This window comes from Pseudonaja textilis, chromosome 6 (genome assembly GCF_049901715.1).
Source record: "Pseudonaja textilis isolate UNSWEBS1 chromosome 6, rPseTex1.2, whole genome shotgun sequence".
Lineage (NCBI taxonomy): Eukaryota > Metazoa > Chordata > Lepidosauria > Squamata > Elapidae > Pseudonaja > Pseudonaja textilis.
In genome coordinates, this window is record NC_141995.1 from 26,103,835 (window position 1) to 26,130,146 (window position 26,312).

Sequence of the window (26,312 nt, forward strand, 5' to 3'; positions counted from 1 at the left end):
AAATCAAACAGATTCCATGATAATGTGCGGATCTGAAAGTCCCAATCTCACATATTAATCGCTGCATTGCATTCACTTTTGCAGGAAGACGTGTATGCCTTTGATAAGAGAAATTTTTTAAAAAGCCCGCATTTAAAAACATTCTAAATCGAAATCGGACAATCGAGTTTTCAACGGTCTGTAGTGGACCTAAACCGGCAACCGTGGTGCAATCGGCTGCGAAAATAATTTAGGGTTTTCCATCAGCAGCAATAAAAATTGCAACCTGATTGGCCAGGCCGCCCATATTAAGTTCTGCAAGAACAGCGGACCGATTCGGGGTTGGGTTAGTTTGCTGATGGGAATGGAATCCCTTCGCCGTGATTGGCTTTAAAAATCTCTAAGCGTCCCGCTGTGATTGGCCGAGGCCGCCAGGCGAAGCACCTGCTCCTTGACGCCCGCCGGTTCGGACGCGTGGCGCATGCGCACTGAGAAGCTAAGGTGATGCTCTGTGGCCGGCGTCCGTGTTCCAGCTGGGGAGACGCCGACTGGATTCGCGGGAGGTAAAACGGCGGCAGTTTCTTAGGAACTCCGGGAGGGGCGTCCCGCGGACGGTTCGGGGTTTTGTCGGCGGGTGAGGTTGGCTGAGCCAGCAACTGGCAAGGCGGCGAGAGGGCGCTGCCCTCCCGTAAGCTCCTCTATGCGCGCGGAAGGGGTCGCCCCCGCCGCCTCTCCTACTCTTGCCGCGTTCGGGCGCAGCCGTTACTCTGCCGTTACTTGGCACGACCTGGATCCGTTCTCCTCGGCCTCCGCTTCCCCGGCGTGACGGAGAGAGGTTGAACGTAGCGCGGGCGTTAGCCCGAAGCCCGTCTCTCTCCTAGTCCGCCCCGTGGCTCCGAAAGGATGCGGCGCCAGGCGCTTTTCCCTGGAGACCGAGCGGCCTCCGCGGAGAGCCGTTCCCCCCTGGGGGCAGATGCGGAGATCAACACCAATTAGCTCTCGTATCCGAGGGGAAGGAGCCCGGGTAGCAGCGGTTTGTTGCTGGCCCTGCTGCGGCTTTGGAACCGCGACGATCAGAGGTCTCCATAATTACCTAGCTTAGGCGGGAGAAGTTGTGGCTAATTGTACTTAATCGGCTCATTTCTTCTTGTTTGTTTATCATCATCGAGCAAACATGGAATCGCTGCGATTCTAAACAAAGGAGAGAAGCAAGCTCTCCTTGCTTCTCTCCTTGCAAAATAAATACATCCGAAACCTGTTAAGAGTAAGGATCTATTGCTCTTTAATTGTGCAGTAAGTCTGGTTCAGAAAAACCTAACATCCATTCATAACTATTCTGTATTCCTGCCCCCCACTTTCAGTTTCTTGCCATAGAAATTAGTATTTTACAATGTTTACAAAATTCTTTTGGTGCGTGGAGGTGTATGTATTACTGAATTAGTAAAAATAAAATAGAAGTTGTATACCATCCATGTCAATGGGATCATGATTACTGGGGTTTTTTTTAGATAACATTTCTATCCAGTCTCCCTTTGTCTTTATTATTTGCTGAACCCAGAACAATGTGTACAGGTAGTTGGGAATTTGTTACTCTATGCTCAAATTATTTTAAACAATTTTGTTTAATACGAATTTCAAAGTATTCCAGATATGTGACTTTCTTGATATTGTCTGTGTTTCTTTGCAAAGAAGCAGTTGCAGTTGTGTTCAATTAAAACCTCAATAATAGAATAAGGCAAGTTAGTATATAAAGCAAGTATCCCTAAAAGATAAGCACATCATCTGCTAGCAGATTAACAGTTGCTTTATTACTTTACTCTTGTCAAATAAGGAAGTTGTTAGACATGCATAGAAAACGTGTATTTGCCAATTAATGTACTTTTTGATTTGAACAAAACAAAGACAAGGTGTACAGGTAGCCCTAGCTTAATGACCGCCGTTGGAATCAGAGTCTTGGTCTCTGAGCAAAGCAGTCATTAAGCACTCATTAAGCATGACTATTTCACTCAGTATACTTCCTGTTGCTATCATTAAATGATTCCACAGATAATTAAACAAACAGAGGCCCTTTAGAAGGATTTGGGGCTCCATGTTTGCTTGCATTTGGCTGCTGAAGTTTAGGCAAAGACAGAGCTGGGAGTCTTTTCCTGGAAGCAGAGAGAGGTTTTGGGCTTTGGGCATGCTTGAATTTCAGCTGCTGAGATCCAAGCAGGCATGGAAGTAGATGTCCTTTGCTCCTGCCTCTGTGTAGCTCCTGGCAGGGTGGAGAGAGGGATTTTGGGCTCCATGCATGCTTGAATTTGAACTGCTAAGGTTCAGGCAGGCACAAACAGCAGGAACCTCTTTCATCCAGTCCCCAGCAGTAGTTTGCAACATCCGACCAGTTTCCCCATTGACTTTCTGGGGAGGCCAGCAGGGAACATTATAAATGGCAATCACATGATCACAGGGTGCTTGGCAACCATTTGTAATGCTTTCAAGCATGCAGATAGTGATGACATGCTCATGGGGGGGGGGGTCACCTGACATTTTGTGACGGTAGTGATTTATAGATAGTAAACTCTTTTTGAGGCTTTCATAATTTGAACTAGTCGTTAAGTGATGGGTCATTAAGTGAGGACTACCTGTATGTGCTGTTTCCAGAATTGCAAAGTAGTATAAAGATTATGAATAGAACTACAGTATAAAAGATACAGAAGTTTGGAGATGTGTGATCTTCTAATCCAAGTATTTCTTTTTGGGCCAATTTGGTTTAGAAATTTGCAGTTAGCAGAGCAAAATTCAGTAAAAGAATGGAGTTGATAATCTTAAGAAAGCATTTCTTTGATTAATGAATTAATTAGATCACTAGTTATGATTATAGTAATTTTAAAATGATTTGGCTCCATGAAAAATTGAAGGCACTAGGAACATCAGGATATTCTAAAACAGGGCTTTTCAAACTTGACAGATTTAAGACTTGTGGACTTCAACTCCCAGAATTCCTCCTCCAGTCATGTTAGCTCAGGAATTCTGGAAGTTGAAGTCCACAAGTCTTAAACTTGCCAGGTTTGAAGACCCTTGGTCTAAAAGTTTGTACTATAGTCTAGACTATAATGATCTACTTTTGGACTATTTTTACAGTGGATGAGAAAATAATGTTTACCCCTTCTTGGATTACCTTGATTCTCAAAATATGAACCAGCAATAAGTAGGGAAGGTTTATCTCTATTTTTTATTTTAGTCTGAGTCACCTACTTTCATCAAATCATCAAAATTGAGCGTTATTAAAAATTGTTTGTTCTAGTTAATCATTTATTTACCACTGAACTAATGCTGAGGGTAGGCTAGAGATTGTCTTTTTCTACTGAGTTACATTTCTTGCTAGTTTCTTGTACTTTTGCTTGAATGTGCCTAATTAATTAATTAATTTGCATTTAATTATTTAAGGTACTATAAGTCTTGCTTCTTTCTGATTTGTTTTCCCATTTCCCATTCTAGAGTGCACATCTGATTGTTTTAAAAATTGGTGGAAAAAAATCTGAACATTTACAGTATATACTGGCAAAAAATATTTGATTTTCCAGATATCAGTTTTCTGATCAGCATTCAGATCCTAGGTATACAGATTGATTCAAGTGTCTACCAGTGCTGTGACTTGGTATTTTACATTATTAAAAAAAAAACCTGATTATCTCAGTAGTTCTACCAAAAAAAAAAAGTCTCATCCAAGTTTAAATTTGAGTTGGTCACCAGGACCAGAGATTTACTCTTCCGAGTTTTCGGACTCATGTGGAGCCCATCTTCAGGGAATTTCTCTCTACTGAAAGATGTGCTTTGAGCTGTTTTGTGAGTCGTGTTTACGTGGTGCCTTCCTACTGGCTGATTGGTGTGTTGATGGCTGGCAATTGGCTGTTGTTTTCCTGTGCTGCCAAGTCCTCAGCTCCTAAGTTTTGATAAGCTGGTGGTAATTCAGCACTCCTGTTAACTGACAAGGGGCCCGTAAGCCAGGCTTCAATCATTTCCCTGACTATCTTTGTACCTGCATGGCCAAATTTGATTGAAATTCAGTCTTGCATCATTATCCTGGGACACATATATTTGCCTTCATTCATGAAAAAAATCTTATTTCAAATACTAAGTATTGCTGTCAAATAAACAGTGTTTTCCTCCATTATATAGTATGTCTGCAATCACTGATTGAGACACGTACCTGTTGCTGGCCCACAAAGATCCACTGTTAAGTTCTCAGTGACCAGCTGTTGGCAAGGAAGAGCAAGTGCTCATCAATTGTAGGTCTCTAACAAATGCTGTAGATACTGTAGATTCACAAGCATGCTCCCTCCCATTAATTCTTGGTATATTTACCTATTTGGAAATCAGAGCAGTCTGGGCAATCCACCCTCATTTTAATTGTAGAAGGCAAGGGCAGTGGAAGGCCGACCATCTGAAATTGCCTTAAACTTGATTTAACTTGGTAAATGTTACAAAAAAAGGAGGGGGGGTGTTAGTTTTTGGTATGTGGCTAAGTCTGTTTTTATTTTTACGTACATTTTATTTCCATTCCATCCCTCCTATTATTAGTATCGTTTCCAGTTTTCTATCACATTTACCTGGAAATAATAGTACCGGTACCAGAGAATTTATTTCTGAATATATTGAACAATACAATTAGTTCTAATGCTATTTTTAAAAAATTATATTTTTCATCCTTTTTAGTTTTGTAGAGCTAGCTTGTATTCACTTGGGATATTTTTGCTTTCTACAATTAAAATGAGGATGGATTGACCAGACTGCTCTTAAAATCTGACATGACTCCCTTAAGAGCTGCCTTGCTTAACAACAGAAATTCAGATCCCAATTGTGCTATCCTACCTGTATAACCAAGGAAGCATGAACTGCTTCTTTTGGGTTTTCTAAATTATCCAGTTGCATGAGCAGTGAAGTATCATGTTCTCTGGACTCATCTAAAGTCATATTGAACATCTGGCATCTCCCATATACAGCTATAATCTGCATTGAATTATCCTAAATATTGTTTTCTTTCATGTGAAATTAAGGATATTGTTTAATGATTTACATATTTTTTAACATCTCTTTCTCCAATATTTCTTTGACTACTTCTAGTTTGTTGGCAATTCTTTAGATTTGTTGGCATAGTTTGATTAGAATCTTCTCAGATTCTTCTGTAATTGCTTGCCATATTACATCAATTCCTCTAGCCTTCTGATTTGATAATGACCACATTGTTGACCTAATTTCATATTTTACTAGTAGAGGGTATTTTAAGTAGGAAGAATCTTCCGAGGTATATTTGATCTTGATATCTTTATTGTACAAAATTTCAGTATATAGTACCCTTTCCATTATACCATTTCTGAATTTATCATAGTTCATAGAGCTTGGAAGAGTTTCCTTATTTTTCCAGTCTGTTTTCATCCTCCACATAATAAAATATATATACTCGTGTGTGTGTGTGTATGCATACATACATATATACATACATACATATGTAGACAAATCTAAATATCTCATTGCCAGGGTAATAGTGAATTAGATTCACATACAAATATTCTGTGATCAATGGCAGGGACTCTAGCATGTGATATATATGGATGACAGTTATACTTGGATACAATTAAAATTATTTGGAGAATAAGAATGTTGTGGGGGAGGTTGTATACAGTAAGAATGGGTATATTTTTAAGAACCGTGATGCAGTACTGCATGCTTATTCTGCTGATTGCCAGCTGTCTGCAGTTTGGCAGTTTGATCCTGACTAGCTCAAGGTTGACTCAGCCTTCCATCCTTCCAAGGTCAGTAAAATGAGGACCCAGATTGTTGGGGGCAATATGCTGACTCTGTAAACTGCTAGAGAGGGCTGTAAAGCCACTGTGAAGCGGTATGTATGTTATATCTTATTGCTATATAAGAAACTACAATTTTTCTAATAAGAAAATAAAGCAATTGGAGTTTGGATTATGAAATACTTCTTTCCTTATGTCTAGGTTCATATTGCAGCTTCAGCATCTAGATTAATCCAGTAAATTTAATTGTCCAGAAAGATAAAAGCCAAAACTTTGTAGCTTTGTTTGGTTTATCTTAATCATTAAACACCTGACTTTTAAATAATACATTTGTCATAATTCCATTTTACAGGTGGTCAGAATGCAACGTCAGTGGGATTTGTTATGTCTGAGTCTCTTACTATTAAGTTCAGTAAGTGCAGAATCTGAAGATCCAGAAGTTGAAGTAGAAAATTTTGACCAAAGTTCAGAAGACACTAATGCTGAGACAGGCAGATCTTCTATGGAGGTAACATTTTCATGTATAAATTAAAAATTAAAATTATAGCTACTTGACTGAAAATTTTAGTGTTCAGTTTATTATGACTTTTAGAAATAATAACAAGAATATTATAAATTCCTGGAAGTTTATTCAAACATAACACATTACTTCTTTTTAAATTTATTTTGGTGCTATAGAATGTCATAAACTTTGCCTTATAATAGGAGGTTTTCTTGATTCTTTTGTTTTTATATGCATTCTCTTGTGACAGGCCTATAATATCCTGTTTTTAACCCAGTGGACCTATTACTAATGATGCTTTAGCTTCACAGAGTCCTGAGATGAAAAATTATGCTGTATATAAATCAATGAATCAATTTATGAATCTAAATCATATGATGTATATTTTATTGTTTTATCTACAATAAGCTACACATCTGATTTAGATTCATAAATTGAATCTAAAGCCAGATCCATCTTGTGGGTTTTTTTAAATTAAGCATGATTGGTTAAGAAACAGTAGGTGGCTGCTTATATTTTCCACATTCCACATTTGGAAAGCATCCATCGATACATATTCCTAGATTTTGGTAAATTTAACTTACACTTAACAATACTTATTATGAAACGAGAAACAGTATCAATTAGTATTTGTATTTTTCAGAAGAATGTAAAATCTCACTGAACTGGTAAAAAGGGTGTGCAGTAAATGTATTTGGTACCTATTGAATATTTTTATCTCAAAATAATTCAAACTTGATATAGTGCTATTTCACATCTGCTGCTTTTGCCTTGTGTAGTTTTAATGATTAAAGTTCCTGTGAAAGCTCATACATAATAAATTAGCTTCTGAAATATCAAAGAACTAATTTGCTCCGTAAATTTAGGATACTTTAGTCATTAAACTTTTGATTTGCTCTGGAATATAAAGGTCAATTAGAAATAAATTAGAAATGTAGAACTTAGATTGTAATTGTTTGAGTCCATAGTGGTAAATGCAACCAACTCTGCGTATATAAAAAACCAAACTATTCTCTAAAAACAACCTATCACTGTTGAACATCTTACATGAATTTCTCCCCGATGGAAAAAAAGCCAGAGAGGAAATGCTTTGTTTTCAACTTGGAATGAAGTTCTTGATTGATAATGCACTGATATTTAATTTTCTTTTAGCACTTTTAATGTATTCATTTGTAGGTGCTAATTCTCATTCTTGTTATAATTTTTATAAATTTTTGGTAGGTTGTATACAAAACACCACAGCCTATAGGAGAAGTGTACTTTACTGAAACCTTTGATGATGCAGTATTGTCCAGGTAAGTGCTTCTCAACAAAAGCCCTAAAGTCATCAATATTTGCAGTTTAGATGGATAGTTTACAGTTTGCTGCTTATAACTAATTACATCTTGCTCATGTGTTTTGGAGTGAGTTTTTTAGTAAATAAAAATATGAAGATAAATGAAAGTAGGATGCTTCTTAAGCCTATTCCCTACAGCACAATTAAATCTTTCCCCTTGGCTTCTTTCCCCTTTCACCAGTTTTTTTCCCTTGGCATCGTTACATTGTCCTCATCTCTGACAAGTTGTCGTAAGCTATGTTAATATAAAAATATTAAAAAATTAAAATTAAATTAAAATTTAAAAATGTCATTTTTTTAACATTGCCCAAGGACAGCCTCCAGACCTGTAAAAAAAGCCATCTATTACTTTGGTAATGAGTTTTATCAAAGATACGTTTGGGGTGATTTGAGGGGCACAGACACATTCCCTTTCTGATGCTAGCCAGCCTCCATGGCAGTCATTTCCCTTCCAGTGTTTGCCCTTTTCCATTATTTCTTAGTTCCACAAGTTTCTCATATCCATCATCTTCATTTTTAATGCGAGTTGCTAAGGCAGAGAGGAAGGAGAGCTCTGTTCATTTGAGGAAGAAGAAAAGAGAAGAGTGGTAGTCATTCATTGTATTCTAAAATTTTTATCATAAAATTGAACAGCTCTTTTCATCATTGCATTATCCCAAAGATGATGATAATAATTTATACTTTTATCACTGTTTCCTTATATTAGTTAACACAATAACTAGTCAGTTTCATTTCTAATGCCCTAAAGTACTTAACTAGCAATCATGGTAGGCACTGCTTCCTTTTCTTTGTGACAGATCTCTCTAAGTGTTTCTTATATGTTTCTTTATTTTACAGTATTTAATTATTTCAAATTGGGATTACACTTAAGGGAAACAAAATTGTTAAAAAAGATGATCTTGGCAATATTCCCTATAATTAATTATGCAACACAAGGAGAGAATATATTTGATTTGATAATCTCTAAGCTGAAATTAATTACATCATTCATTACATCATTAGTTTTCTAGTAGAATAAACACAGAAGGATGAAAAGCAAAATAGAGAGGATACTTGTCCAAAGAAGTGCAAGAAGAAACAGGAGATAAATATAAATAATTGCAAAAAAAAATCAAGATAATAATAAAACGGGAAGGATAAAAGGTTTCTTTTTTAAAATTTTAAAAATTAAGAAAAACGTCCATTCAAAGATAAGCATAAGGAAGGGAAAGGAGAAAAGTATGTAAAGAAATGTTGAGAATATATGAAAAACCAATAGGCTCATAAAAAATTCCCAAATTAATGATACATATGAAGAATTGATCGTTGAATTAGTGCAGACATTCTAGAAAGTAAAGTTAAATAGGTACTAGAAAATATTGCTAATCCCAAAGCTGTAGGAATTGATGAAGTTACCACCAAACTGTTTAGAAACCTATAAGATAATGAAGTTCAAGCACTACATGTATTTCAGAAATATGTATGACAACAGCAGTGGTCAAGGATCCAGAAAATATCAGTTTATCAGATACCAAATTCAATCAAACCTAAATTCAGGAGATGCAAAGGCACCTGAAATCAGATTGTTAATATCTGGTGATAATGGAAATTACAAGTATATTTTTAAAACACATTTTTGCTTTATTGGTTATGCAAAGTTTTTGACTTCAGACTGCAGTATATTGTACTGGATTGACCCATCTGCCTATTGAAGAATTTATAAACTGATCAGAAGCAATATGTAAAACAGAATACAGAACAAATATATGATTCAGATTTGGAAAAATAAACACCAATGTCTGCTAGGATGGACAGAATAATGAACATAGCAAGCTCCTGAAAACGCCCATGGTATCAACTTTGTATAGTATTTAATGCTGTGTTAGAAGAAATTGGAATTAAAATTGCTAGGAGTAATCTCTACAACCTGCAGATACAGTAAGATTATGTTACAATTTCAATAAGTAAAAGTGAAGAAAGCTTAAGGAATGCCTTGTTAAAGGTGGAAGAAGAGAGTGAAAAAGCCAGTCTGCTGTTTGATATTAAAATATAAATATTTCATTCTCAGCCCAATACAAATAGGTGGAAAAATTAAAGTAGTGCCAGATTTTGTCTTTTTAGGAATAGCTATTGCAGCCATGAAGAAAAGGGGCTATGACAAGATAAAATATTAAAAGTGCAAAGACACTGACAAAGGTATGTATCATCAGGATTTTGGTTTTTCCAGCTGAATATATGGCTGGAAAAGCTGGACCACCAGAAAGGCAGAACAAGGAGAAATCCAGGGCTCTGAATTGTGGAGCTGGAGAAAATAGCAATTACATTGGAAACCCCCAAAAAAAAAAAAAAAAGGCAAATCAGCCAATGTTGGTTCACTGCTCATTGGAATCACTAATAAGCTTAACTCTAACCACTAATAAGCTGAAGCTTCACTATTTGGGGCAATTTAAAATAATCTCACTGGATTGGACTCTGATTCTAGAAAAAAAAATCACAGGCAATCAAAAAAGAAGCTAACTGAAGATATTGTAGCTAGATACTGCCACTAGTGATGCAGGCATAAGTTTACAAGAACTCAAGTAGTTACTGATAAACAATTCTGACAAAATTACAATTGGGTTATGAAAAATTGAAATTTATTTATTTATTTAATAATTTATTATTAACAATAATAGAACAAGTATCAGGAGCATAAGCTCCTAAGGATTATTGTATCACATTTGATTTAAACTGTTTTTGTTTGTTTATTATTATTTTTATTTATAACATTTATCAACTATGATAAAACTATGCGGACTGGTAATATACACTGAAATATTTGTATTAGGTTCATTTTTTTACTTTGTAGATATCTGATATATAAAAAGCATTTTAAAATGGATTGCATATAAACTACCTACTTTCAGTTATAATAAACATTTTTTCTTCCACTATTATTTAAGAATCAAATAATAATGGAATAATAATAACACCAATCATTCTCTAAATCTACACCTTTTTATAGAGTTATGACATGAAACTTGGAGCTATATAAACATAACTTTCTTCAAAGCTATTCTTGTTCAAATTTAAACATGTAGTTTTACCATTTATAATAACCGTCATGAAAAACCGCTATTTAGAAGAATACATTAGGAAAGTCCTTGTGTTTTAAAAAAGTCAGAAAGCTGTAGAAATATTTTTGTATTTCCTTCCTCTCAAGGAAAAACATTAGAATCCAAAAAGAAGAAAAGCTCCTATTTATGGGAGCTATACTATTCTCAGAATCCATAAGACAGTTTATATACACTGATAAATAATATAATATTGATTTAAGGAAAAACAGGCAAAGAAATCTAAAATTTAGCTTTTTGAGTGAGCCCAGAAGTTTCCATTTTAAAAATCATCTGTAAAACTAGAAGAATATAATTTAGAACAGGGCTGTCAACGACCATGCCAGGTTTGGTGAAGGGGAAGAAAGTCCTTATATGTCACGTGACGCTGCTGTGACTACATGAGTTTGACACGCGTGATTTAGAAGAATGTATATTTTATTCTAGTGCTATGCCAGGATCTACATCTCTGAATGATCCTATGATTTTATGTTGATTATTTATAATTCTATCTGAAAATTAGATTTGGGGACATTTAAAAATCAGTCACGTCATGTTTTACAGTATAAGATACCCAATGCTGAACAAATTGAAATTTGGAAAAATGAAAAGAAATAAGTCACTGACTAGCTCTTAAGATTTCTATTTTTTTTATAATTGCAGTTTGAATAGAAGTAGTTCAGGAACAGAAGGAATTAAAAAGCACTTGGTCTTTTGCCAATCTAGGAAAGTGAAACCTGTAACCTATATCTCCCTCTACTGTAGCTAGTTGGAATGGTTGCTTGTGGATAATTTCTATTTTTTATTATTTTATCCTTAATACATATTGCAGTTTTATTGTTTTATATGTTGAAATAATTTTAATCATCTCTGAAAACTAGTTATTGTGTGATCAGAGTACAATTTCAATTTAATTCTCATTAATAGTTTTTACTTTTTACAGGTTACCTTTTGTGTTAAGGAGAAACATTTACTCTCCCTGCCCTCAATGTTATAATCTAAATTGATATAAACTTTCCTAGCCCCTCAGAATTAGGTCATTTCAAATTTTCCCATATATAGTCAGACCAAACTTCAAATGAGTGGCAAGTGACAGTCTGAACCTCCAGGAATTTGTATGATATGGTTGTGTTGTTGTTATTTTAAACAGTTGGATTTTATCTCAGACCAAAAAGGAGGACACAGATGAAAACATTGCAAAGTATGATGGTAAGACATAAACTTAGTATTATTGATGAATTATTGCTTTGTGCAAGTTAAATTGGATATTTTGTTTCAACTTCTAGTACTTCTCATGTATATTCTTTCTTATATTGTTAATTAAAATTCCATACAAATTGCACTATGGCAGGTTGTACTTGTAGTACTTCTCCTAGGTTTTCTCAATCATTTTATCATAATAGTATACTTTTGGGCTCACAAGAAGATAGCTTAAGATTAAAAGCAAAAACAGTTCCTTCTGATAATGCATTATGTCTCCACTCAGAAATTCCTTCACTGTGGTTTAGCATGCCTCTTTTGTAATTCCAAAATAAGAAAGCTATCCAAGTTACTCTTCTAATTTATTATTATTATTCCTATGTACTGTATGTTCCCTTTAATTATTGTAAGATATTGCGCAATTTCTTTTGCAAATTGGGTGTGACATCTTTTTCTGTATCATTCTTGTAGTCTGGCATTTTAAAATCTCTTTTCAAATCCCTATTGAAATCAGCCCCGGTCTGCATTTTGTCCAATAAAATCTGCACCTCTTCTGTAGCCTCTTTTAAATCTATTTTTGTAGTAGCAAACGAGTAATTTCTTAGTGCATTTTCTCCAAATATCCTTGAATTCTTCCACAGTCAAATAATATTGCTGCATTGTATTAATAGGTTGCCTTTCTTTTAATTGTAATCTTTAGCCCTGTCTGATTTCCTCTAGTCCATCTTCAATGTTCCCTCTTATCATGGTGGTTTTTTTTTTTTGAATCAACACTTTCCCATGGGTGGATTTTTTATAGTTAGTTTCAAAATTTTCATATATTTTTGTAAAAAGTCGAACAACCCATAGGATTGTTGCAGTCTTTAATCTATCTGTCCCATTAATCTATTTATAACTTTCCAAAATCAACATTCTAATCCATTCTTTTTATGTTAATTCATTTTTTTCTTTTTAAACTCCTTAAATGAGCATGAAACTTTTTTCATCAAGGATAGAAGGAAATTCACCTGGTTGTAATGAAACCTGCCTTTTTTAAAGTTTCTTAACTTTGAAAAAGCCATTAATAAGCAATTTCCTAAGGTGGTTAAGAGAGGAAGTATGTGAACTCAGTGGGTTTTTTTTAAAGATGCTGATCTGTGACTTAGATTAGATTTCCCCCCCAACTCCTAGAGCAGTAAAACCCATTGAAGATTGCTGTCTTACAGTTTCCTCATGGACAGCCTCTGTACTTGTTGTGGATAATCCCAGCCCATTCTTGCCCTGAAGAAGAATTCTGAGGAACCAATCCTTTCTCTAACTCCTTTTTCTACTGCAGCTATTGGCTTTGCTCTGCAGTCACCTTAAGTCTAACATTGCTTCTCCAGAAGTAGAAAATGGTGCTTGGTTGTGATGAGCTAAGTTAAATATTTTAGAACAGAGTGAATGGGCTGCATTTAGGGTAAGTTGGTTTGACATCTTTGTATGTTTTCCTCCTTTCCAGTTCTCATTCTTCGTACTGGGGAACGGGGTTCTAGGTAATTTAGAATCCAAGAATTGCTATTTAATACTGGGTCTGTCTGTAGTAAAACCTTACTCATCCTTGATTTGATTATGGATGAGAGGGCTGATCTGGCCTATACTTTCAAACCTGGATGGAGGAAGAGGACAAAGGATCTTTGTCATAAATGTGCCCATCCAGATTTCAAATGAAGATCAGGAAATTCTGAGATATTCTTTTTGTCATACATGAGATTATGTTGGCATCAAGAGGCATTACTGAATGCACGTCCTTATTTGTAAATTGGGACTAGAAAGACTAGTTGGGTTGACTGTTTGTATACTGTTGCCCCTAGTGCATTGTGGCATTTCTGCCAAGGCCGCTCAGTCTGATTGCTAAGGTGGCAGTATTGGGAGTCTTAATCTTTCCTCCCCTTGGTTGGATGTCTGAAATAGCCCTAGGTTTATGGCTGCCATGACAATAGACTTGGCTCACAAGATCTGGCTTTTATCTTGGAACAAATGTAACTTAATTTGAATATAAGAGACATGGAATTTTGGCCCTAATCATGGGCAGATCTGTAATCAACTTATACTGTTTTGGATTCTGGAAGGCTTTGATGACTTATCTCTTCCATTTTTCAGAGAAGAAAGGTGCTCTTTGTCTAGTTGGTGGGTTGATGGCACATTTTTGTATTTGTATTCATTGCAGTTTATTTTTTATTTTTATGATAGATGACAGACAGATTTCTTCTCATAGTTGTATTTGTAAAATTTTACTATTTTGCTTTTCTCTTGTGTATTATCTCACTTAGGAAGATGGGAAATAGAACCATTAAAAGAAAACATGGTGCCTGGTGACAGAGGATTGGTACTAAAATCAGTAGCAAAACATCATGCAATATCAACGATGTTAACAAAGCCATTTATTTTTGATAGCACACCACTAATTGTTCAGTAAGTATATGTTTACATGTGAAATAATGATAATAATCACAACACTCGATAGGTGGATAAATATGCCAAATCCAGTCTAATTATCTGACTTGATTATGCAACCAACCATAATAATAATATATCCTGCAACAATACCTGCCTTCCAAACAACATCTGCCTATCTCAGATCCGTGAGAAGGATTCTATAGGTGGATAAAATTGCCAAATCCAGTTTAAACATCTAATGTGCAATGAAACATAATAATATTAATAATAAAAATAATAATAATGCCCTTCTACTTCTAGCATTTGATTTTCAAAATGTACTATAATTATTTTTGGTATAAAAAGAATACAAGATTAATATGTAACTTTAAATGTTCAAAAGAAATTAAAAATGTTTTAGGTCAATCACAGGGAGAAAAACAGGTACTAACTGATGCTAAAAACTGCATGACACAGTGCCTAAAGTAACTGGGAACTGGTAGCTAAAGAAACTTAATTAATATTTATCTGCAAAAGAGTATTAATGTGTTTCTGTTATGCAGATATGAAGTGAACTTTCAGGATGGCATTGATTGTGGTGGTGCATATGTTAAACTTCTATCCAAAAGTGACGATTTGGATCTGGTACGTAATAACTGCAAAAGATTATTTGATCAGTCATGTTGCAGTATTTGGAAGGAGACGTTCCAAACTTTCAGTACTTATAATCCATTTTTATTACTGAGGTTCACATACAAATACGCACCACTTCCTATGATAGATAATTTACATACTTCAGTTTTTTTTTTTTTTTAGTAAACCAGCATACACTAGCCTGATATATATATATATTTATTTATTTATTTATTTATTTATTTATTTCATTAATTGGAAAGTTTGTTGCTTATGGCTATTTTTTTTCTCATTCTTCAGTCAAAATCTTAGTAGTTTGTAAAGAAAAATAAAACTGGAATACAAATACAGAAAATTAAACTAAATTCAATCTGAAAAGATAAAATGATACCAATCAGCAGGTTTGAAATTGTATGTAAAAAGATTCAGAGCCTTTTCATCTGGTATATTAAAAAATCACAATAAAATGAAAAATAGTAATCTAACATATCCCGCCTGTGTCTCAAGAAGTTAAGTGTAGGTAGTTGTTCTTGCCTATCCCAATTTCATTATTGTAATAGTTCTACAAGGATAATTAAGGTGAAATATTTTCATTGGCTGAAGATTAGTGATCTTCAAAGATAGGTTCAAATAATCTGTTAACAAAAACTTATTTTTAGTTAATTTATTCCAGAATTTGAGTTAGGATTTGAAAATACAGGAACTCTAATTTTAATCCATTAATATATAAATATTTAAATTAATTGCCATATATTATTGATATGTTATATAATTATAACAAGAAAAGGAAAGCATGTTAAGCGTGGCTTCTGAAATTCTTTCCAGTATTTTATCAGAAGTGGACGTAAAGGAGAGGCATGTGTTTTTTTCTGGGTAATGTAACCCATGGCTTCTCTATGTTTAGGTACAGTACTTGTATTGCATCCTTGAATGTATATGTGCATTAGAACAGTGGTCCCCAAGCCCTGGTTGCGGCCCGTTCAGAATTGGACTATGAAAATGATGGGCGAGCACACGTGTGTAGCTCCACTTGCACGCAGTGGGCAAGCATGTGCGCTTGCCTGCCATTTGCGTGAAACCAACCCCTCTCCTCCCTCGTCGATTTATAAAGTCGGGAAGGTTGGGAACTGCTGCATTAGGAAGCACAAAATGAGTTCTATTTGTTCTCCTCTGGGTCATGGAACTGGGAAGAAGGGGACTTAGAATGAAGCATTCACCACCATTCCAAGATGTTGGTCAACTTCCCCTTTTGAATGGAGGCACTGGGGGAATCTAATTTTTGGTAGCCTATGTTCTCTGCCCCAATCCATTTTCAGACTCAGTTTTAGTTTTACCAGAGTCTTCTCCCACTAGAACCTTGATCTTGTTTTATTCATTTTTGAGTGAGTTGTTATGCTCACACAATGAGCCTTGGAAGCCTTCATTGGAAGGTTAGTTTTAAAGCTCTAGAACCAGATCAAATTATTATTTTCTGCTTGCTGCTATATACATTTGGCTGTTTTTCAGCCACATTTTTTCTTCTTCCAAGAATCCTGTTAATAGAAGAGGAAGGTTATCAGGAGAAAATTCCTGTGTAACTGCAAGCACAGAAGGTCAAATAATTATCTTTTTAGGTCTCATCCTGAACATGGATTATCAATTATAGTTTTTTCTATTTTGTTGTTATGAATCACAACTAAATAAATGCTACTAATTTCTAAAAATATTCTTTTAAATATCATTTAAAATAAGGAGCTATCAAGCTCTAATTAGTGCCAGTGTTTTTTGTTGCAGAATATTTTTCTTACAAACAAAATATTGTGTTCATTTTTATCCTACAGGAATATTTCTATGATAAAACATCATATACAATTATGTTTGGGCCAGATAAATGTGGAGAAGACTATAAACTACACTTTATCTTCAGACATAAACATCCTAAGACTGGAGATTATGAGGAAAAGCACGCCAAGCGACCTGATGTAGATCTGAAAAAAATTTATACTGACAGGAAGACCCATCTATATACCCTTGGTATTTTTTGCATTTTTAAATTTAGAAAAATAAGATATAATTTAAATACTTGTGTTATAATGTATATTTATAACTTACTATACTTACAAGACTATATTTAAAACACATGAATATGTTCTGCATTTAAAAAAAATATTAATTTTCTTTTGGTCATTCTGGGAAATCCAGTTTCTGTGGCAACAGTTTAATATTGCTATCCTATAAATGTTTGAAGAATAGGACAAAAACTTTAGAGAAAACCTGTTTTTTACACTTAATGCTATATAGAAGCAGGTATGTATAAAGGAAAGCAACTGAAAATTGGGAACTTTTAGATACTTCCTTACCTCAGTTTTATAATGAGAATTAGAGGAATTCTTATACTTGAAGATATGTTTTCTTATAGTTACTAATGAAAGCAGTGGGGCTCATGTTCCCTCAACAGAACTCACAGGTATTGGAATTTTGCAAATAAAAGGTTGTTCCAGTTCAGAGTGCCAGAAGCCTACAATTTCTACTTAAATTTGTTTTGTAGATTAGGGCTTTTATATGGATTAAAATCTAAACCATTGATTTATTCAATCTGATGCCCTACAGATTTCTCGGATTACAATTCCTTTAATTCTCAATTATGCTTCAAGTTGGTATTTTTCCCCTCAAATTAATTGATGTTTCTGCATAGAATAATTATTACTTTTTAAACTGAAGCTTATCCCAAGTGCATTTGGATATTAACCATAAATCATTTTATTTTCAGATAATTGACCATATATGGGTCTTTACATTTTATTATACAAGATGACAATTTAATAGGAAGTGAGAAGTTTTGAGGATTATATCTATTAAGTATATGAATTTGTTTGCTTTTTTTAAATAAAATGGATTCCTAAGAATTTTTCATATAGAATAAGGTGCATTGACATAATATGTTATAACTTCTGAAAAAATAGGGATAAAATGTACTGCATGGGGTTTGGTGTTGTGCTTTTAAAGTATAATAAAATTGGAAGCAATATGTTTGAAAACAACAAAGATGGCAGTTTTGAAATGAAAATTTATTATTTAATACAAATATGAAATATATTTTAATAATACTTTTGTATAATCACATATAATTAAAGCAGAAATTTCAGATTAAATTTGTTTTAAGCAAATTCATTTGGAAATATATTCTTATTACAATGAATCTGTCTAAATAAATATTCAGGCAATATGCTCAATTAAAAAAAAATCAATATTCAGAACTTGCATAATTTTCAGGTTGATTATATGGTACAAACATTGAAAACCATAAACTGAAACAATTTCTAGTAAATATTTACGAATTATGAAAAATATGTTTATAATTTCTCCTTTATTTAATATATTAACTTATTACATTTTAGTGCTGAAACCTGATAATACTTTTGAAGTATTAATTGACCAAGCAGTTGTCAGCAAGGGAAATCTCCTAGAAGACATGATTCCACCTGTAAATCCACCAAAAGAGATAGAAGATCCTAATGATAAGAAGCCTGAAGACTGGGATGAGAGAGCTAAAATACGTGATCCTGATGCTGTAAAGCCAGATGACTGGTAAAGAGAATATATAACTCCTTCTTCCCCCTTTTTGATCCTTTTCTACTGTCTCTCATTTACATATAAGTAGATTTTTAGCCCTCCTTCCTACCTACCTACCGCAATATTATAAACACCATAGTCATCAGCAGTTATACTCACAAATACTATTCTCTAGTTATCATAATTGTTGGTCAGCCAACCACTTAGTACTTTTTAGCAAAAGAAAGCAAGCCTAGATTAACATTCTTCAATAAGACTGATAATCTTTGAAGTGTTCGTCCACATGCAGATTTGCAGTTGTAATATTTGTGTAGCAGTATTATTTTGATTCACTTCTATAATAAAAGATCTTAAAACATATAAATATTATGCAAATATCAAAAATATGTTTCATATACATACCTTTTTTCTGGAAGAATAAATGTATTCATAATAGTAATATATCTTGCTGCTCTTCTATGTATTTTGGATAAAATTGGTTTGTAATTTTAAGGAATGAAGATGAGCCTCCAAAAATAGAAGATCCTGATGCAGTTAAACCTGAAGGATGGCTTGATAATGAACCTGAATACATTCCAGATCCAAATGCAGAAAAACCAGAAGATTGGTAAGTGTGTCTGTCATTCTGGAAATTATTACTACACTCTGATTCCTGTAATGAATTATATTGAAGACACTCTTTTATTTATGACTCTGTAAGCTTTTTAAATTGTGTTTATCTTTTGCTTTATTGGCTGGCTTTTGTTGCTTCATATTGTATTTATATAAAAAATGATTAGTAAGTTTAGTTCAGAAACTGAAAATTGAATCTTTTAAGCTGTGAAAATTAATACATCAAATAAACAGCATTAGTTCTCAGCATTGTGCATTAGATAATGTTAAGAGTTTGTTTATTTACTTGAAATGTTCTTTACCTAATTTTATGGGCGTAAAGCAGTATTATAGAAAGCTAGCATATTTCTCCAAAATTCAGTGTCAACCATAATTCCACTTAAAATATCAAGCAGGATTCTAAAATCAACTTAGAAAATTTTGGATTAAAAATGGGGATTTCAAGCTTTCTTAAAACTGATAATGTGAGTATATGGTAATTAGAAATTTGATTTGTTGATTCATTGATCACATGTAATTGAAACATTTAATAATTGCACTGTACATTTTTCTGAAGTAAAATTTTTAAAGAGATATGTGAAAAACATCTGCATTCTCTCTTTCAATATATTGCTGTAATGAGTAAGTGAAAGCATTAAAACCACTAGCAGGATGCAAGAGTCTGATTGCAAGATGTCAACCCAAAGGAAACTGACATATTTTATGTATCATTATATTTTGAATTGCCCATCTAGCAGTTCAAAAGCATGCAAATGCAAGTAGATAAATAGGCATCACTTTGGTGGGAAGGTAACAGTTTTCCATGCCCCTTGACATACAGTCATGCTGGCCACATGACCACAGAAATATATTTGGATAATGCTGGCTCCCTAGGCTAAGAAATGGAGATGAGCACCACCCAAATTAGAGTTGAACACAACTAGACAGGGGAAACCTTCATCTTTACCTTTTTTATCTTTTGAGTTTTGTCTTTAGCTATTTAAACAAATGGGAAGAAGGCATGTTTTATTTATAGTTCCATCCTTAAAATTTTTTTTGATGGATATATTTATCTTTTTTACAGGGATGAAGAAATGGATGGGGTGTGGGAAGCTCCACAGATTCCTAATCCAAAATGTGAAGCTGCACCTGGTTGTGGGGTATGGGTACGCCCCATGATGAACAATCCAAACTATAAAGGAAAATGGAGGCCACCAATGATAGAAAATCCTAACTATCAGGTAAAAGCAATAATTGTTATATATTGTGTTGATTACTATATAATTTGTTGGGGATTATGATGGACTGCTTTAATTGCTTCATTACTAATATGGGGACAGGTTGATATTATTTAAATTGATGTACTAAGCCCTCTTTTCCGATCCATAAAATACTAGAGACTGAATCCATGAATAGGAACCAGAGGCTGGATTATGTAAAAATACTTTGTTTTATCTGTATCTGTAGTATTTGCTCTAAAATAATGGGAAGCCTCATATTCTGAACAGTTGCCAACCTTCTGTCATATTAGGTTATTAAATGTTTATCTTCTTTCATATGCATTCTATTATTTTTCTCTTACAGGGTATATGGAGTCCTCAGAAAATTCCTAATCCTGATTATTTTGAAGACGCTCATCCTTTTCAGATGACTACTGTTGATGCTATGGGTTTAGAACTCTGGTCTATGACATCAAATATTTACTTTGATAACTTCATAATCTGTTCAGACAAGGAAGTTGCTGATCGATGGGCAGCAGATGGCTGGGGCTTTAAAAAATTGATTGCAAGTGCCAACGAAGTAAGAATTTATTATATTTTTGTCTCAATTAATACAATTCTGCCAAAAAAGCACCCTGAAATGCATAACATTTCAAAATTCCAATGATATTTAATTTGTAACATGATGTTTATTATGATCGAATAGGACAGAACAGAATAGAATAACAAGAGTTGGAAGGGACCGTGGAAGGGTTCTAGTCCAATCCTCTGCTCAGGCAGGAAACCCTGTAGCATTTCAGACAAATGGTTATAGAATCCCTTCTTTAAAAAATTCAGTGTTGGAGCATTTACAACTTCTGGAGTCAAGTTGCTCCACTGATTAATTGTTCTGTCAGGGAATTTCTCCTTAGTTCTAGGTTGCTTCTCTCCTTGATTAGTTTTCACTGCTTCTGGTTCTGCCCTCAGATGCTTTGGAGAATAGCTTGACTTACTCTTCTTTGTGGCAGCCCCAGGGATATTGAAACACTGCTATCATATCACCTCTAGTCCTTCTTTTCATCAAATTAGACATACCCAATTCCAGCAACCATTCTTTATATGTGTATGTTATTTATTATATTGATTATACTCAATGTTTTATATGCATTTACTAATAATGGTTTCCTAATTAATCACTCTGATTGCCCATGGATGAGAAATATTTAGAAATATTGAGTTTGAGTTTCATTATATTAGCCTTACAACCTTGCTTTTATGCTTTGTTTACTTTTATAAAATTAAGGCACTTAAAATGCCATTAGATTTCTTTAACCTAGTAAACAAATTTACTGAGACTTGGGCAACTTCTTGTTCCCATGGCCATATCTTTTGTCTAGTTTGATTTATACATATACTCACAATATCAATAATCATCACTTGAATATAATAAGACTCATTTGAACAATCCAGTTACACCATGCCATTTAATCAGTACAGACCTAGTTGATCAACTAACTTCAGAGATTGAGTGTTGTATACTTTTGAAGGAAAAAGAAACCCTGATATCGTAGTTAAATAATTTCAGGACAAACATTTCTTGAATAGGTTTCTAATACTAAAAGCTTAGATTTCAATGTGGTGAAAGGCTTTGTTTCCCTTGCCCTCCTATCTCTTATTTATGTACTCTATTTCTTTGATGCTATGCTTAAAGACCCATGAGTGAAGAGGTAGATCTTTGTAGGGATAGAGCTCCAAAGCATTTGAGCAGTGATTGAAAATTCCCATTTCCTAAGTCCCCTCAGATGGCATTCACAAATACTGTATATAGGACTTGGAGGGAACTATAACATGAATAATTGTGAGCATGACTTCTCAATCAAGGAATGGCTGCAATTGATGCATAAGCTATTACTGTGCAAAAGCTCTTTAGATATAGCTGCCACATGTGAGAGAGAGAGAGAGAGAGAGAGAGAGAGAGTGTGTGTGTGTGTGTGTGTTTTTAAATATATAACTGACTTCATGCCAATGGATGACTTTGGGAGAAATTTCATACGTTTGTATATTAAACAGTCCCATTCAAGTCAAAAATTGATTTCCTCCACAACTGAAAAACCAGTAGGCCAGGGATGGGGAACCTTTTATGGCTCACTCAGAAATTCTGGGAGTTGAAGTCCATAAGTGATAGAAGAGCCAAGTTTCCCTACCCAAGATATGTGATCTACCAATTTTTGTTATTGATTTGAGATATAGCATAATTAAGATAGTGGCTTCTTTATGTTCAGAGGTTTCTTTCATATTAACACTTATAATTGATATAGCGCAAGGCTTGATCAACATTTTTGAATAACATATTAAAGAAAATTCCGTGAAGCTTGATCTCTAAAATAAGTGCACACCCTTTGGTTTTTCAGCCTGGTATGTTTAGCCAGTTGGTAACTGCTGCAGAAGAACGCCCATGGCTTTGGATTATTTATATCTTAACACTGGCACTACCAATAGGAATGGGCATATTGTTCTGCTGGCCATCCAAGGTATGCTATCTTATTTTGTATTATAAAAATCAATAATTTGCTTCATCTGTTCTTGGCTCAAAATATGTTTAGAAATACATTATAGTGGGAGAAAGAAGGAAAGGAAATTGGCAAGCATGAGACATTCAATTGTTTTGTAATGTTTTGAAAACATTAAGTCTGAAAATCAGACATAATTTTAATCCTTCTATTTTAGAAAATGGATGACGATATAGACTACAAAAAAACTGATTTAGCTAAGCCAATTACAAAAGGAGAACTAGAACAAGAGATATCAGAAAAGGATGAAATTAAAAAAACAAATGAAAATATTGATGAGGGAGGTAAGAGATTTTGACAATATTTATTTGAAACTGTGATAAACCAGCAAAATCATAGTTTACATTAGTTGCTGACCACTTGAAATGTATTCCAAGCTGGCAAACCATTGTTAAATACTCTGTACTTATATATACTCTATATTACCCTTTTATTTGGAAAGTTCAGCCTTCCATCTTTCTGAGGTTGGTAAAATGAGAGATTGTTGGTGGCAATATGCTGGCTCTGTAAATTGCTTAGAGGGGGCTGTAAAGCACTGCAAAGTGGTATATAAGTCTAAGTGCTATTGTTATTTATACACATCCAGAGTTCCCCAATAAAATCCATAATCCCTTTATAGCTGGAAGGCACTACTTCATTTCAAATGTGGTGGTTTGAAGGTATTCAAATGTTCTGTATATGAACTACTCCATGCATTCCATCTGGAATAGTTGTTCTGCCCTGTATATGAAATAATGTGGAGCTACTCTAAATATGGATCAAACTATGCTTTTACTAGGTGAAAGTAAAAAAAACAGGAGAAAAAAGTAAAACAAATCTCTTAAGTGTTCCTTGGCAGGAGGAAGCATAACAAGAGAGAGAGGGAAGGACTGCTCCTATCCACAGCCATCATAATGTCATCAGCATTATAAAAGGAGGGGTGAAAATGCACTCAGTTTGCCCTATTCATCTTATAAATACCCATTTCAGTTTACTTCCAGGTTTCATTATAACCCAAATACAAAATGAAAAAAGGTTGATTAAGACTAGTTACAAAATTTGTTTAATGTGAGTGTCTGATCGAATAATGTGATTTGCTAGTTGACTGACAGACTTTATTATGATATACATTAAAAGACTCATCTTTTTTTTATGCGTGCCCTTGACTCAGAGTTGACTGTGGAAACTGCCCGTACAAGTCCTTGCAGTTTTCTTGGCAAGATTTTGGAAGTAGTTTGCCATTGCCTCTTTTCTGGGGCTTATAAAGAGTAACTGACCTAAGGCATTGGATGGTTTTGTGTCTAAGGAGGAACTAGAACTCACGTTTCTTGGTTTCTAGCCTAGTGGTTTAATCACTGTATCAAACTGGCCTGAGAACTCATTCTGGAATCATTCATGAGACAATCTATGTGTCCTTGCTATCTTTTTTTTCCTTACTGTACTACGTTTAATAATTATTCACTGTCTCTTGGAATATGAAGGTGGTGAAGATGATGAAGAAGAAAATGATACTGCTGAAAGAAGTCAAGAGGAGGAGGATAAATCTCACTCAGAAGAGGATGAGGTGAGGCTTTCTAGAATTACAGAAATGTAAAAAGTTTTAGTTCTGTAAATTCTCTTTAAGGTATAAATAGAATAAGATGAAAGCAGAAATATGCTAAATCTAGAAAAACACCCCAGACTTTCATGTTTCATTATAGTTGTCCATATGAAATTTAGGCCTGTAGGCAATCTGCTCATAAGTAGTAAGCACAGTCAGTTCTTCCATGCGTTGAGTGAATGGAACCATACATTTATTTTTCATATATTGCAACATCAGTTTTTCATCCATAGTAATTTACGGACACAGAGAATCCATTTATGTTGTCAAAATTTACAAAATTAGCTAAAATTTAGCTTTTGACATATAGTCATATAGTCCATTCATTCTCCAAAAACTTGCTAAGTATAGGACATTGTATAAAAACAGAGTAAAGAAGCATTATTTTATTATCTTACACTGTCTTAGACAGTCTTTTTTTAGTTCAAACATAATGGAGTCCAGTAAGTTCTAAATATTTTTGTTGTATAAGTCATAATTAGAGACACTGTTGTCATTGTTGCTGTAGAAGTTAAGACATTCTCCCAATATATAATTGCATAAATCTAATTTTTTATTCCACTCATTGCTTAGCATATACATAGCAATTTGATTTATTGATGTGTGTGTGAGAGAGAGAGGGGAGGGGATGCTGAAGGATTTAACCACTTGTTCTAATATCTCACATGGAAATGCTAGCAATGTTATTAACAAATATTATAACTGTAAGTAACTGTAAATATGTAAATATTGCCATTGGGTTACATCTGATATATATTACTTGTAATACAGTGTATGTTAAAAAATCATTATCATCTATCAATTGGTTCATTTACCTGTTTCCATCCATTTTTTCCATATCACCATCTTTTCCCAAATTTTTAAAGTTGGGTTTCTCATAAAGTCAATTTAGCATGGGAAAAAGGATCAAATCCTTTATTTGACATTCCATTCCATAACTTTCTAACTGACATAATTGTTTCCTGAGATACTAGAGTTCCAGTGAATTTAGATTGTATATTAGGAACTAAATACACTAGAAAGCAGATACTTTAAGTCAACATGGAAAGAGTTATTGACTTAATTATGTTAGATTCAGTAAGTGTTCTACACTCCAGTTTCCCCCTTCTTTCTATAAGTAGTACAAGTTACAATGCTAAAAAAGAATTATAAGCAAGCCACATTCGTAAATACAAAGTAATTATTGATTTTCTTAATGCTCTTAGGAAATAAAAACATTAATATTAAAAATAAATATTTTCAAAAGTAAACAATATTTAGTTGCAACCTAGATGGATAATAGTGAACAATAACTTATATTGACAACTCTCATGCATATTTTCCTCCCCTCCCCCAGATGAGAGAAGCAGATGAAAGCACTGGGTCTGTCGATGGACCTGCAAAATCAGTACGTAAACGGAGAGTTCGAAAAGACTAACACACTTCCATCTAGTATTATTTGTTTCTAGTTACAGAATCCAGTCATACTGTTTTAACACTGGCACAGGCATGGAGATTATTAACTCTTAAACAAAGACTGAACTCAGTTTTGATTTTAAATCCTATTTTCCAGACCCTCTTCATCTTGTCAGGTTTTTCATTTTTCTTTTTGAAGAAACATTCCTACTTGTTGAGTTATTGGGTTCTTTACTTCACAGAAGATTTTTTTTTAAATGGTGATAGGGCCTGATTTACTATAAATATTCTTTGAAGTTATTTAATATTGTTTGGAAACTCTTACATCAATTTTTGTTCCTAGCTCTAGAGAGGATACATTATTTTTAAGATTTAGAAGTTAAATATTTCAAAGATGATAAAATCACTTTGATATTTTGAGCTGAATGCAATAACTGTGTTTGGCTGTTAATTACATTTTTGAAAACTAATATTTACTTACATTTTGTTGTAATGTGTATTTAATGCTTGTTACAGTTGCTA

The 26,312-nt window shown here is 34.0% G+C and overlaps 1 protein-coding gene across 1 annotated transcript; it reads left to right on the forward strand.

Moving 5' to 3' along the window:
* Positions 1-443: 443 nt before the first annotated feature.
* CLGN (calmegin) lies at positions 444-26,042 on the forward strand. The gene is made up of 15 exons (XM_026698073.2): positions 444-542; positions 6,118-6,273; positions 7,489-7,562; positions 11,825-11,883; positions 14,166-14,307; positions 14,835-14,916; positions 16,725-16,917; positions 18,282-18,471; positions 18,950-19,063; positions 20,132-20,288; positions 20,632-20,847; positions 22,658-22,777; positions 22,974-23,100; positions 24,277-24,359; positions 25,732-26,042. The coding sequence occupies exons 2-15, from the start codon at positions 6,127-6,129 to the stop codon at positions 25,810-25,812; spliced, it is 1,785 nt and encodes a 594-aa protein (XP_026553858.1). The 5' UTR covers positions 444-542; positions 6,118-6,126; the 3' UTR covers positions 25,813-26,042.
* The last annotated feature ends 270 nt before the right edge of the window (positions 26,043-26,312 follow it).